This window comes from Stegostoma tigrinum, chromosome 17, assembly GCF_030684315.1.
Source record: "Stegostoma tigrinum isolate sSteTig4 chromosome 17, sSteTig4.hap1, whole genome shotgun sequence".
Classification (NCBI taxonomy): domain Eukaryota; kingdom Metazoa; phylum Chordata; class Chondrichthyes; order Orectolobiformes; family Stegostomatidae; genus Stegostoma; species Stegostoma tigrinum.
The window spans coordinates 24,012,718-24,028,630 of record NC_081370.1 but is presented as its reverse complement, the minus strand read 5'-3'; the positions used below and the strand labels follow the sequence as shown (position 1 = coordinate 24,028,630).

Genomic DNA, 15,913 nt, shown 5'->3' with positions numbered 1-15,913 from the left:
CCTGTTGTTTTGAATGAGATTTGCATATAACCTTTGGCTCATTTTCTTGGTAAATGATTATTTGAGGCATTAAACGAGGAGATTGTAAGATTCTGAAAAACCCTACTTAGGTTCTGTGATCAGTCTACAGATAGCTACTGACAGGCTTGCAACATATTAATTTACGTAGTAAATAGCATTGAGATGTACTGTGGAATTAGCGTAAAATTATTTCTCACAAATATATCCATGAATTGGCTGAAGGATCCCAGATGTGGAATCAAGGGTTTGAGTCTGATCAGACAATAGTAGAGAGACTGTCTTCTGATTATTAAATAGTGTCATAACTGGCAAACAGATTAGATTTAAGCACTTCACAATGGCATCCCACAGAGATGGAACAGAAATGCAGAAACAAGCCTGGACACTTTAAACAAAATGACTGAGGGAAATCAGAATCAAGTGTTCTCTTTTGGCATTATAGTGTGGGATTTATTTTGCTCTAGAACCAGACCACCGTTTATCCTTTCTTTCATTTTTTTATTCCTCTGCTTTATGGCTTTTCGTTTATATATGTAGAAAGTTTTAAACTAATGAACGAGTCACCTGAAAGCGCATGTACTAAGTATGATCTGTTCACACAATAATCCGAAACACATCCTGAAGTTGTTCGGAATGAGACTGCCCACTGGTACAGAATAGCATCATTTTAATGAAAAATCGGCATAAAGCTTTGAAGGAAAAGTAAACAGTTTACTGTGTCCAGGACACGCACATGCTTTGGTTTCAAAATTTAAGATGGGAATTATCATTGGAGATATTGTTTTTCGTTCCTTAGCAAACTCATATCAAGTTCCTGTCTTCACCATTTTGACAGAGACTTAGCCCACTTATTCCAAACAGATTAGTGCCTTTGTTGAAACCGTGGAGAGAAGACTTTGATGGAGCTTTTTAATCATTTGTTCTATAACATCACTGAGTCATTCACAGTAACTGTTTTCTCTAAGATAAGATTTAAAGCAGACAAATTATTGCATTACGTTACATAATGTGTTAACAATCCAGTTTTCATTGTAAACTTTGAAGAACAAGGATTATTTAATTACTAGTCATTCCAATAAGTTAATCACATATATCTTTTAGTCCACTTGTCCCATCAAGACTTGTTAAGCATGTTGAAGTTGACGTATTTAGAATTTCAAAATATGTTAGTTGGTTTTTTTTTCTAATGTTCTATTGCCCTGGATGTTTATTCCATTTGAGGCTAATGTACTTTGCTTGATTCTGAAAGATGAGATAGTCAAACTTTTGAACTGGTCTATGTTGTTCTTTATCAGGCTATATGAACTGTAATTGAAGCTTTTTATGGCATTTACTTGTTAGCTTTTGCATTGTCTAGTAGGGCTCGCTCTCTCTGTCTCCTATACTTGCAGGTTAAGAACTGGTAGACATTGAGTGAGAAATGTTTCTTGCTAAAGTGGCCTTGAAATTGCTGGGACATGAGTGAGTGGTGGATTGGTTAATTTCATTGCAGCAATTTAGGGAACATCATCTCAGTTGGATATGATAACTTTGAATAAGTCTTTTGAACTAAATGCCACGTGTGACATGAATTATACTATTTATTTGAAATTAGCATCTCTCAGATAAATATAGAACTGAAAAAAACTTACTTTTTAAACTGAAGTTTAAACATTCAAGGAGTACAATTTGTGCTAAGGTTAGTTTTCCCCTGACCTCGTCTCTTGGGCACATGATTTAGTTTAATATTTAGCAGCTAGCCTCTGTTGTTTTGCTCAAGTGTTATCCTTGACCTGAGAGTCTGGGCAGTGAGTCTTCGCTGGATGTTTTGATCACAGGGAGGAGGTGAGGTTGAGGGAGTGGGGTTAACAGAATAGAGTTTAGTCCAACCTCTCTCAACATCAACATGCACAATTTCTGGCAGCGAATCAGGAGGAAAACCCTTGGTGTCCTTTGTCCAAATATAATGTGAGTCCAGCATATTTTACTTAACTTAAAATCAACCCCCAGACTTGTGACTCAGTTTCATGTTAATACTTAGCAAATGAGCCAGTAAGGAGCAGAAGTAAATTAGGTGAAAGATAATGGCAGCTTTGAAAAATACTCTGGGCCTGCCGCTTAAATTTATGAAATGATTTTGGTTTTATTAAGTCTTTGTCCAGCTTGAAAGGTACCTGCTGTAAAAGCTGTTACAAACATGTTTCATGCAGTTTAACCTTGGTTATGCAGAAGCTAAATTAGAATGAGTTCTGAGGATGGGTCACCGGACCCGAAACATTAACTCTGTTTTCTCCTCCACAGATGCTGCCAGACCTGCTGAGCTTTTCCAGCAACTTTGTTTTTGTTCCTGATTTACAGCATCCGCAGTTCTTTTGGTTTTTATTTAGAATGGTTTCCTGTTTAGGGTAATTGGAAGAGTTACAGAAAATAATTAAGTAATGAAAGCATTTTTGGTCAATAGCCTGAAACGTATATCTGTCACTAAAGAGGGTGGTTCAGACAATAAGCACTAAAAGCCTTCAAATTTTTTTGTGATGAATGATACTAGTCAGAGCTGCATGGACTCATTGCAATCCAGTTGTGTTCACTGAAGTCTCCAGATACTGTAAATTCCTGCATTACCAAACTACTGTTGGGAAAACCTCTTGTCTGAGGGAGGGTTAACTTTCCCGTTTTTTTTATCTCCCATTTTCTCTACATCCTCCTCCTCCTCCTCCACCACCTCTTGTCTAAGACAGGCCAGGAAGTCTTGATTTTAATTAGAACGAATGTGTGTGTGAAGTCACTAGTTTTAATTGTGTTGTTTGAAGCAGCTGAAGTGTTTCTCAGCAACATCCCTTTTTCCAGTGAGACATGGTTTCCGCGCACCCCCCCCCCCCCCAGCATCTTCCGTGCTCTCTTCCATTCTTTCTGTCAACTAATTCCATTCAAATAGAAAAAGTGAGACTCCAAAGCCACTTTCAAACCAAAACTAAATTGCAAGAAGTCTTTTGACTTGATCATTTCCAAACAAACCAATTAGCCAAAAAAAAGTTGTGATTTCAAAGGCTGAGTGGTGACATGCTTCTTCTTTCAGGCGTTTGTGGCTATGGATCTCATTTCTCTTCTCTCGTGACCCATTGTTCATCTGTTTGTTTGTTCTTTCTTTCTTTCTGTTTGTGTACCCAGGCAGCCCATTGAGTAACTTCTTTGACGTAATTAAACAACTTTTTTCAGACGAGAAGAATAATGGGCAAGTAGCTCATCCACCAGCTACGCCAACCAAACATGGCACAAAACAGCAAGCAGAGTGATCCTGATGCTATTGACTATGGTTCTAGAGGACACTCTAAATTTCCAGCTGGGAAAGAGAAGGCAAAGATGGTGCCAAGTATTGGGACACAGGACCAACCTTAAATCCATTTAGAACTAGTCCCGTGTTCTGAAAGGAAGTAAATAACGGACTGCTTCGGTACAGTGTCCATAGACAGAATTTGTATGGCGGAATGATTGTGTATAACTGAGGATTAGCACGTACACCCCCTCTCTACAACATTTTGTTTCCCTGTTTTTGCTGCTCTCCTTTTTATGATGACCTGATTTATTTCCACTCTACTGCCAGGAATTGTCCAGAAAACTTGTTAAACCCCATCTGGTGAACACTATGGCTGCGGATATTTGTCGAAGGAAAGGCACCTGATGTCTTGGTGCATGTGGGAACCTGGCGCCCTAATGACGCTTAACACTTGACCAATCAAGAGCTGCTGCATCCCGGGAAAGGGAACAGAAATCCTGGGAGAGACTGACACCCTTCAGCAGCAGGTTATCCACCAGAGCGGGGATGTGGGGGGTGAATTGAACAGCACCACCACAGCAACATAAGCTCCAGCAGCCTCAGTGGACCCTTCCTTTGTAGAAGCAGGACTTTGGTGAGACTGCTGCTGATGGGTAAGAAATCAGGGGGTCAGACAAAACCGCAGCAATGAACTAAAACACGAACAAGTGTAACAAACTTGCCACCTTGTACCGCTCCTACTTTATGTATAAATTCTGTTTGTCTAGTTGTGACACCTTGTTTAGCTGTAGAATAAAACAGATTCAAACACTGTGTTGCCAGTTATAAGTTTGTCAGTATTATTTATTTTCAGGGTAATATAAATGTGTATATATAAATATTTTATTCATTTCACAATGGTACCATGTTCAATTGAACCATGTTGCTGGTTTACTATCATGGGGTGGGGGGATGGTTTGACCACCCACTGCTATAAAAAGCTACATTGATTGTGGGCATTTTATATATTTTTTCCCCTTTCTGTTCTTATTTATTGAACCCCAGTAATTTATCAGCAGAACATCTAGGTGTATGAATGTTGTCTTTCATTGTGAATGACTTATAGAGGCAACACTTACTGTATTAAAGGAAAAAAAAATATTTTGTCCAATTTATCAGAGCTTTGTGAACAATATTAACTTATTCTGTCCCGATTCAAGGAACTTGTAGTATATGTTTAAAACAAAAACAGTACTTTCAGAATGTAGAATAGCAGTAGTGTCTGAAATGATTATCTTATATTGCTATTTGTTAGTTTCATATCAGTGTGCGTGTTCCACAGGTAAAATTATTGGACCAGTTCTTGTACATAAGTAAATCAACAATGGACTTTGAAACACTGGAGGTTACTGTTATTGAATTTATCTTGTATAACTGTGTGCATGTCAGACATGGTTTTTCTTTGCATGATGTTGCTGTAATTGTTCTCATAATGCTCTGTCCTCTTTCTTGCTCTCCCACGTGCACAACGAATGCTTCCTTGCACCGTACCTCTGCAAAATGGCTGGAGTACAACATGGATGATACAAGCAGGAAGGGGAAGAAATAAAGCAATACTTATATTGATATCCTTCCTATTTTGTACTTGGGGAAAAAAATTACTTATTTAACAGACAAACTATCCAATGTACCCACCCAATTTCCCCCTCCCCCTTCCCCCTTGTAATATAACTGTGAGCAACTTCAGTGCAAGATCAATAAATTCATTCAATTCCAATCATTTTGTGTGTTTGTATTTTGCTGACGACCATTAGACATTAGAATTACTTTCAGAGTCTCTGTAAAATGTCACTCACGTACCATAGAGTTTCAGCAGATCAAAAACAGTGTCCAGAATTATGAGCATGTAGCACAGACACAGTTCTGATAATTTGTAATATTAGTAAGAATAAAAATGCCTGCTGGATTAAACTTGGACTGAAAGTGAAAAAGTCTGAAACTAAAACCTGAGCACAGCCACGATCTCCGAGTCTAAGTGTAAGGTTGTCCCCAGTGGAGATTTGAGACTAGTTGCATACTATAGATAAATGAGTTTAATAATAACTTCTTACTATTTCTGGCAGATGATTTTACACAATACAATGTTTGTTGAAAATGTAATTTATGTAATAATGTAACTATTTGATTTATGGTTTATTGAGCAATTTACTTCTGTCTCCAGGTGCCAGTTCTCAGGTTCCTTTCCCCATTGAGGGAGTTGTACTCTACAGTGAAGACACATTCTGTTTTGCATCCACATATTTTGCACAGCTCCAGAGTGAAGCTGATTGAATTAAATGTGGTCACATGATCTGAGAGCAGATTCAAGTGTATTCTTTTAGCCTTATGGCTCTCATCAGTATAATTGAAACTGTATGAAGCCACAGGAAAGAGGTTTCCTGGTAGGGCTAATTTAACATCTTATCTGGATTCCCCATGCTCTGTGAAGAAAGAAGATGGGACCTGATGACTGAATTCACATTTCAAGGTATGCTTTGTGTTGTCATCACATGCATTAATATGTACTTGTTCACAGTCACATTTTATCTGCATATTGTGGTACATACATAAAAGCGATCCATCCCAGTAAAATGAATAATATTTCTTAAGATGTCCTCTAATTACTTCTATATTCTGTGATACGTATGTGGAGAATTTCAAGTTTTGCCTTTAAACAAGATAGTGATGATTGATATATGGTGATATGACTCTGGTAATTCATTCCTGCAGTACAACCTTCTTACCACATGAATGTGTGCACTTTAATTTCATAACTCTCCTACAGGAAGCGATACTGATGTATTTGTAACATCCTGGCCTAAATTAATTTTAAAAATGCAGTAATTTCCATAGTGAGTTTTGAGAAGATTTGTAGCTCAGGTTGAGTTTCTGTATGTGAGTTTGCTCGCTGAGCTGAAAGGTTAGTTTTCAGACGTTTTGTCACCATTCTAGGTAACATCATCAGTGAGCCTCCAGTGAAGCGCTGGTGTTATGTCCGGCTTTCTATTTATCTGTTTAGGTTTCCTTGGGTTGGGGATGTCATTTCCTGCGTTGGTGATGTCATTTCCTGTTCTTTTTCTCAGGGGATGGCAGATTGGCTCCAAATCAATGTGTTTGTTGATGGAGTTCCGGTTGGAATGCCATGCTTCTAGGAATTCTCGTGCGTGTCTCTGTTTGGCTTGTCCTAGAATGGATTTGTTGTCCCAATCAGTACATACAGATGAGGAAGGACACCACTTTGATTAAGTGCCCGCTTACATTTTTTTTGTCATGCACCATCTAACGAAAAATGTTTCAGCAGATGGCTGGTTAAGAAATGTCACAAGAACAATAACATGATTGTGCCGTGATAGGTTACTGAATTTATTTTAGTGTGATGATAAAACTTAATTTTGAAGAGGGACAGGAGGGAAAAGGGGACAGACCCGAAAAGGCCCTCATTCCAGAGGAGAAGCTGTCCAGAGAGGAGCAATGATGGAAGCTCACAAAATGAAGGGGACAGGGGGTCACATTGTCAACCCTGGAAAGTCTTTCAGAGGATGCAGGGATGAATTGTCTGGCCTCTGTAACCCAGGTAATCGATTTGTGAGTGAAGTGCTTGGTCCCTTGGCCAGATTCAAGCAACTGCACTTGGCTCAAAGTATGCCTAGAAACCATTATACAAAGCATCAGTCAATTAGAGTGACATTGAATGGGGGAAATCGAACCATTGTTAAGAAGCTCTTAAATGAAATCTTTGGAAAAGCTATTCTCACTGGTCAGTAACTCCTCCTCAGAATGGATGTGTAATTTACTAATGAATTTTAATCCAGAGGTGGAGAGTACTGGCTATTGGACACATTGCAGGCAGTGTGTCTCCTTGTACGCAAGTAGCTAATGTCAAAGGCAGTTGAGAATGTAATGGGCTGCTGTCATGATATGCCAGTTCCTTTAAAAAAAAGTTGCTTCTGTAAGAAGCAGGAGGCAACCCAGTGGCAATAACACTGAAATCGACCACAGCACTGAAATACTTCATCAGTGGCTGTCTCCAGGGCTGTACTGGGGAACATGCATGGTGTATCACAGCCAACCACTCCCAAACACAGCAGGGATGTTTCCAGTGTCCTGTTCACAAAAGCAGATTGTTCCAATCGCGGTAGACAGAGGGAGAGCTGGACTGCCGGAGCAGGGCAGGATTTCCTGTGAGGGTGGCTAGCTGTACCCATAGTGCTGAGGGCTCACTGGCAGCAGAAGCAGGGAAGGGGTCTCACCCTCTGTACATGCAGCTGCTCTGTGACCACAGCAAACTAATCCTTGGTGCCAGGATACCCATAGGAGACCTGGTTAATGCCACCCGTGCAAAACCTGTAAAGTGTAATCATGGAAAGGTACAATGCTGCCCAAGCGTCAGCAGGGCAATGGCATAGCAGATTGCTGAACATGAATTGGACTGCAGTGCTCAGTGAGTATCCAGGACTGTTGAGGTGTGCTGCACACTGATCACCCAACAGAGGGGAAAGGAATTTACAAAAGGAGAGATGCAAGAGTCAAGTATCTCCTCTGGTGGGGAGGAAGGGCAAGAGAACAATACCCCTGAGGGAGTGAATCATGTCAATGCAATGGCAAATGCCAGCGCAATAGAGCGATGTGTCAGATATGACTGTTGCACTATCATCATCACCAGTTCATAGGCGAAGTGGGGCACTGCAACATCTCCATGGCACCGTAGGTTGTTAACGTCTGGTTGCTGGGAGCCTGGGGTTGCATTGTACAGTTGTTTTGGTGGATGCAGTAAGATTCATGTTTTTACCATAATAGCCTTACTGGGATTGAATTCCTGTTAGGGGCCAATCCGAACACACCTCCTACTGATGCTCATTATAATGCTTGGAAAAAGTCACTAGCATCAGTGTCAGAATGACTAGAGCTCATGCTTTATAACATTCGAGCCCTCATCATATAACATTGTGTAGTCCCATCAGCTTTGGCAGGAAATTGCTGCAGGCCCTTGTCACAGGCCAAGCCTTATGCATGTTATATTGGAAGCCACATACACGTGTAGTTTGGCCAAGAGTAACTCATCGCTGAAATAATTTCCAAATGGTGGCAATGCGTTACAAAGAGTTCCATCATAGTCATATACGCAGTGACTTGGCTGCAGATACTGCTCAGACAGCACCCTCAAAGGACTGAGATTTGAGCAAAGCCCTACCTATTGCACTGTCAGCTGGGTTGTAGGCCCTCAGCAGTATGAATACTGCCAAAACCTGCACGTGTCTGGATACTCAATACTGATGATGTGACATCATAAATCCTGTTTTTGTTGACCCGTATCGGCCAAGAATGGGCAGCTATATCATATCTTTATCATTATAACTCCTTAATCTTTCATTTCCTATCACTAGACCTGGGTACAGTCATGACACCCCCAGCAGGTTACCTGCTTGGATGGTGTGCCTGTTGACAGATGATACTTGCAGCCTTCCCTGATGCTCTGAGGCCTAAAGGGCTCCAGCATGCCAAGGGCCTCTTGCAACCTCCCGGACCTCACCTGCTGGAGGTGATGAGGTCCACTGTCAGACGGGAGATTAGGTGCAGGGCACTGCTGGAATTCTCTGGGATTGAATTCCCCAGGGTGTCATGCTGGTACTCACGTGGCCTTATTTTCCCTCTCGCTCTGCTATGGATGTTAGTGTAACCATGTCTGGAGCAATGCAGTGCAGTTCTGAGAACAGATCACCATCCTTTTCTTGGAGGCCTGTGAACAGACCAATGTGCCATTTATTCTGATCTGTTAATGGCCTCCAGATATTCACTCTGCCAGATATTCCCTCGCCGGTCTCTACTTCTCCAAGAATTTGCCTTAGCTGAATCCAGAGGCTTGTTCAACTGCAGGGGCAACAGTTAGGGTCATGTCTGCAGCATTTCTCCAAGTGGCAGGACATGGCTGTCTCGGCCTCCATCAGCTGTGGGCATGTGAGCATTTGGTTTGTTGCAAGGATGAGCAGCGGAGAACACACACAATGGGCTTACTGTTTGTTATGCACAATCACTTTTCTCAACAATGTTTTAGGTATTACTTCTGTATGGCCATTTGTCAGGGCTTGGTGGGGACATCCATATAGGATGGTTGTGAAGCTTCCTCCTGGTGAAAGCTCTATACCTGTCCTCACCAGTAGCTGGGGCTAGGATTCTGATCTCAGGAATGTCTCACCCAGTGAGTCTGGCAAAGCTCCTGCCTGTCAGAAGTGGCATTTGCCTTCAGACAGACCAAATGACAAAGTGTCAGCCCAATGAGCCTGGATGCCTATGTGAGCTTCCCAGTAAGTGTTTGACATCTACACTCTCCTACAACTGGGACAACCTTCAGAGGATTGGGGTCGGGTTGGGGGGGAGCTGCTCCAGTCAACATTTTTCATCAGATAGGAAGGCATGTCCCCAAGCTCCTCTCTGACAGCCCTCTGCACTTGTATATTGCACTTGTGAGTGGTCACTTTGCAGCGACTACACAGTGCTACCTAAACTGGCAGAGTGTTGCACCACATACATTACCCCTTACTGGAACCTCTACCCATGCAGCCTTGGTCAGATAGGAATGCCAGCGTGCCATTCCTGAAACACAGGTACTGCCAACTTTCCCAGATGGTCTGAGGAAGACCTGCAGTGACACATGTCTGAATTGTACGGCTACTAGTCAGCGATCACACACCAACGGGTGGAGAGGGTGATTGAAAGCAGTGCAGTTCCTGAAAGCTGCTCAGACAGTGAGACCAATGCTGCTGACTCAAATGCTAGTCTGGGTACCCAGACTATTTGACCCTGTGAGGCAGTGGCGCCATGCTCCTCACATATGCATTGCTGTTGGCTGCATGATTGCACATGGTCAGCTGTCCTGCACCAAAACAGGTATGTCGCTTACTTCCTTTCCCATGGCCAGCAACTCCTCCACTACTAGAAAATGCCAGCATTATTTTAATTTTCCTTTTCACAAATTAAAAACATATTTGTAAAAGAAAAAAAAGCAAATCATAGTGGAATGCATAATTTTTAAAGACCAGTCCGACAGTTGCTTGAGCACAGACACTCCTATCCTGTTTCCTATTGCCTGACTGACACTGTTTTGTGTGTGTTAAGACCATAAAACATAGGAGTGGAAGTAAGACCATTCAGCCCATCGAGTCCTCTCTGCCATTTAATCATGGCTGATGGGCATTTCAACTCCACTTCCCTGCACTCTCCCCACAGCCTTTGATTCCTTGTGAGATCAAGAATTTGTCAATCTCTGCCTTGAAGACTTAACGTCCTGTGCTCCGTGGCAATGAATTCCACAGGTCCTCCACTCTCTGGCTGAAAAAATGTCTCCTCATTTCTGTTTTAAATTTACCCTCTCTAATTCTAAGGCTGTGCCCACGAGTCCTAGTCTCCCCGCCTAACGGAAACAACTCCCCAGCGTCCACCCTTTCTAAGCCGTACATTATCTTGTAAGTTTCTATTAGATCTCCCCTCAACCTTGTAAACTCTAATGAATACAATCCCAGGATCCTCGGCCGTTCATCGTATGTTAGGCCTACCATTCCAGGGATCATCCGTGTGAATCTCCACTGGACACACTCCAGTGCCAGTATGTCCTTCCAGAGGTGTGGGGCCCAAAATTGGACACAGTATTCTAAATGGGGCCTAACTAGAGCTTTATAAAGTCTCAGAAGCACATCGCTGCTTTTATATTCCAACCCTCTTGAGATAAACGACAACATTACATTCGCTTTCTTAATCATGGACTCTACCTGCAAGTTAACCTTTAGAGAATCCTGAACCAACACTCCCTCATCCCTTTGTGCTTTAGCTTTACGAATTTTCTCACCATTTAGAAAATAGCCCATGCCTGTATTCTTTTTTCCAAAGTGCAAAACCTCGCATTTCATAAGCCATTTCCTGGACCACTCTCCTAAACTGTCTAAATCTTTCTGCACCCTCCCCACCTCCTCAGTACCACCTGCCTGTCCACGTATCTTCATATCATTGGCAAACTTCGCCAGAATGCCCCCAGTCCCTTCATCCACATCATTAATATATAAAGTGAACAGCGTGGCCCCAACACTGAACCCTGCAGGACACCACTTGTCACCGGTTGCCATTCCGAAAAAGAGCCTTTTATCCCAACTCTCTGCCTCCTGTCAGACAGCCAATCCTCAATCCAAGCCAGTAGCTCACCTCAAACATCATGGGCCCTCACCTTAGTCATCAGCCTCCCGTGAGGCACCTTATCAAAGGCCTTTTGGAAGTCTAGATAGTTAACATCCACTGGGTTTCCCTGGTCTAACCTACTTGTTACCTCTTCAAAGAATTCTAACGGGTTTGTCAGGCATGACCTCCCCTTACTAAATCCATGCTGACTTGTTCTAAGCCGACCCTGCACTTCCAAGAATTTAGAAATCTCATTGTCAACAATGGATTCTAGACTTTTACCAACAACCGAGGTTAAGCTAATCGGCCTATAATTTTCCATCTTTTGCCTTGATCCTTTCTTAAACAAGGGGGTTACAACAGCGATTTTCCAATCAGCTGGGACTTTCCCCGACTCCAGTGACTTCTGAAAGATCACACCCAAAGCCTCCGCTATTTCCTCAGCCATCTCCCTCAGAACTCTAGGATGTAGCCCATCGGGGCCAGGAGATTTATCAATTTTTAGACCTTTTAGCTTTTCTAACACTTGCTCTTTTGTAATGCCTATCATACTCAACTCTGCCCCCGACTCTCCTTAATTGTTGGGATACTGTTTTATTACCATGTCCTCTTAGCTGCCATTTGTTCAAATTTAGTCAAGGAATGTGAATGGCATGGGTAAAGCCAAGCTGAATTTTCCTTGACAAGATGATCATTGCACCCTGTCTAAGCTCACATTACTTGCTGTGAAGGTATAAAATGGAAGGAGCAGGGATCGAGAAGTAGGAAGGTCTTTGGCAGTGAGTTAAAGAGATAGGCTGGAGCTAATAATTCAAGTCTGGTGGGGTGGGAGGTGGAAGATAGCAAGAAACCAACGTCTGATGCCAAGTACAAGGAAAAGTGTGCAAATGGGCAATGCTGGACACAGCTATAAAAGCAGATATGCATTTTTTTTAAAGCTACAAGATCAGGAGGCTAACTTTATGGCAGAATGAGCATGGCTTTTACTGAATTAAAATTCCTTTTGCCAATAGAGGACAAGGCTGAAGGTGTAAAATGTAAAAGGACCTCAGTAACAGAATAAGGAACAGCGGAATCAGGCTTGTATCGAATCCTTTATTCTAGTCCTGATTACCATTCAGTCCATTGTATCCGTTGTCGGGTCTCTGCAAGAGCAAATCACCTCTTCCTTAGAGGAGATCCTGCAAGTCCCAGCCAGCAGGGCCTGGAGTCCAAAATTCCAAGCAACGAGAATGCAGGAATGGGAATGAGAATGGTGGGGACGGGTAGGGACAGGAATGATAGGAGTTTGGGGAGATCTGCAGGGAAGTGATGAGAGCATGAGGAGGTGAGGAATCGAGTAGTGGGAGATTTGGGAAGGTGGAGAGGGGAGTGAGGAGGTTTGGGGAAGGTGGGGAGTTGGGAAGAGAAGTGACAGGTTTGGGGAGGTGGGATGGGATGGAGAGGTGGAACAAGAGTGATGGGGATTTGGGGAAGGTAGGGAGGTGGATAGAAGAGAGATGAGGTTTGGGTTATTGGGGTGGGGAGTGATGGGGAGGTAGGAACACGAGTGATGGGTGTTTTGGTAAGGCAGGCTGACAATGATGGAGCTAGGGGTTGGGTGGGGGCAAGTGTCTTAGGTCTAGGTGAAATAGTCAAAGAAGACGACTTGGTTTGAACTCAAAACTTGAGAGAAGAATTGGAGTAACACAATTTCCAATTATCTTTCAAAGTAGCAACAGAGAAACAAAACAGCAAGTGAAAAGAAAGTTTCTTTTCCAACAGCTGGCTACTCGAGGTTGAAATTGCATTGGGTGGTGAAATTCGCTTTGTGCTGTTAAGGCTCTGCATCTCCATCTAGTGGTAAGTGGGACATGCTCTGTGACAGAAACCCTCATTTCCCATTTTCTAATGTGAAAGCTGATTAAAGTGTCATCTGTAGGCATGACAGGGAATAGTGACAGCTAACTGCTGGCATCCTGACATGGATGAATATCTGTTATGAGATTTTTTCAATCTCCAAAATTCAGCCGTTGCACGTGCTTCTTTTAATTTATAGATTATTCAATGTATTTTCTATCACAGAAAGATTAAATGTTCACTTTAAAAGTAATCCCTGTCTTCACACTGTCTTTGTTGTTCTTGTTAAAGCACTTTTTTTGATCTCTGGCCAAAGCTAACAGCAGTGATACCAGGGTCAGATGGATAATTTGTGATAATAATGCTGAGATTTATTTGCAAAAGAGGTGATCCTCTTTATTTGGCTTTATGCTCAACACCACGGGTTTTCTAATGAAAATCTTGAACTAAATTGAAATTAGAAAGTTTATTTTAAAGACACGTCAAATGAAAGACTATGGGGGGAGTGTTATTTACACAAATCCAGTTATGTTACAAAAATGGCAGATGTGAGGAGCAAAATTGAGACTTATTTTAGAGGCGACACGGTTTTATTGGAGGTTAGTTGGAAGAACAGCTGGTAAATCTGAATGTAAATAGGAAAGACAAATGCAAATGTAGTTTGAAGTGAATGAAAATATAAATGTTAAAATAGTGGTTTGAGAATCAGATTTGTGTATTATAAATATTTTCAGTCCTAGGTGAACACATTCAAGTGACAAATTCTCATTTCTGAATTCATTAGTAAGTTCCTATAAGTAGCTACAAATTAACAATACCTCAGTTTTTCCTAATTAGCAAAATGTATTTCCTGTACCTGATTTCCTTATTGATTCTCATGGTATCTACCTAACCTTAGATATTTTCACAAAAATTATCGACGATACTACTAAATGATACTGACAAAAATACAGACAGGTAAACTGAGCAGAGACCAGGCGTTGGATTCCCAGCCTCTACTGGGAAGTAAGGCGGAAACGAACGATGATAGCCCCTCCAGCAGGTCATTTTCATGGAGGTGTGATAGAGGTATCAGGACAACTGGGCCATGTGATGCATAGCTGACAAAGTTCATTAAGGACCTCTTCAGCCCAGATAAAGGAACTCAGGATTCCACAGGCAGCAGCAGAGGCCAGTGTATCTGCCTTGTTGCAGGAACAGCTCAGACCACCCTGCAGAGGTGCACTACCACAATCTCCTCCAGCCCTGCCCACCAGCCTCTGCCGATACCACACACAGCTGGCCTAACTAGAAATCCCACTTTTACATTTAAAGTTGGGAAGAGGACTCCTTCATCTTGAAGCACCCTCTCCCTCACTTACCTTTCATTGCAGCCTCCAACTTCTTTTGAAATGGAAGTCCTCTGACTGGCCCTCCAGTGTCAAGACTTAACTGGACAGTGAAGCCATCTCCAGACTACTCCCCAGCTATATTATACAGTTTCAGCTGGGAGTCTTTGATTGTGGCTGGAGGGGTAATGAATTAACTACAGTGTGTCAGGGCAAAGTCCAGCAAGTCTAGGAGAAGTTGGGTAGAGAGGGCATGGCCCCTTTTTTTAAATTCCAATAGCTGCCAAAGAGCTATACCTTTTGAAAGCTCTGGGCTGAGGGAGTGAGTGGGTGACTGAAAGGACAGATAGAATGGCAGCTGACAGAGGAGTTGGAAGATTGGATCAATTGATTTGATGATTATGTATCACAGTTATACTTTGATTATTTTGGATACTTGGCTTACTTGTTCAGGTACCATCATGCAATTGAGATTATTTTGCTGTTTGGGAATCGTCAGTAAGATCTGTTTAGTCCAAAACCACCTGGATCCTAGTCCCGTATCACCAAAATGACTAAACAGGTTTATTTTAGACAATGACGAAAAATGCCAGTGTTGAGTTCATCCAGGGAATAGAACATTTTGCATGAAATTTAAAACATAAAAATACGGATATTATGAAGAAGAGTGGCACTAGATACCAGACTGTCCTCTCCCTACCTGCATTTGTGTTTGTAAATGAAGGTAATTGTGAATGGGATACAGTTGACATACCCAACGTCACAATCTTTACTAAAACTCTAAAGGCAGAGTGGCAGAATACCGTGGAAAATCAGTGCTCAGTTAAAAAGCCGATCACTTGAAATAAAATAGAGAAAGACTACAGATTCTCAGTTCCAGTTCCCTGGCATAAACAAGTGTCCAAAAGCAAGAGAGTTTGGAGTGAAGGTTCATCCTTAATTAATCCTCTTTTTTGCTATCTTCGGACAGGATTTCTACAGCAGATTGAAGGAAAGATGACCATGTGAAGTTCATTAATAATTGATTATTATTTCCCAAAATTCAGAGATTGTGTTTTTATCATTTAACTAAGAATCGACCTTAAAAGGTTCATAAAACACTTGTTTGCTGTATGCAAGCAGATTGCGGGGTAAAATTACTCCGATGAAAAACAGGCAAATGTATGCTTTGCTCCAAAATTAATGAAGAATGAAAATGAAATCATGAGAGAATGTAGATTTGGAAGTTGTAGTGTCTGAGGATGTTTTCTGTGGGATAATTGTATCCACTGAGCTGAACTAGTGTTATCAA

General features: G+C 41.9%; 1 protein-coding gene across 1 annotated transcript in view; it reads left to right on the top strand.

Annotated features, from left to right (window-relative positions):
- LOC125459494 (serine/threonine-protein kinase BRSK2-like) overlaps nucleotides 1-5,033 on the top strand; it is an 865,025-nt gene extending 859,992 nt beyond the window's left edge. The window contains 2 exon segments of the mRNA XM_059652027.1: nucleotides 3,217-3,269; nucleotides 3,271-5,033. Coding sequence (XP_059508010.1) covers nucleotides 3,217-3,269; nucleotides 3,271-3,396 — 179 coding nt within the window. The 3' untranslated portion in view covers nucleotides 3,397-5,033.
- Nucleotides 5,034-15,913: the final 10,880 nt, after the last annotated feature.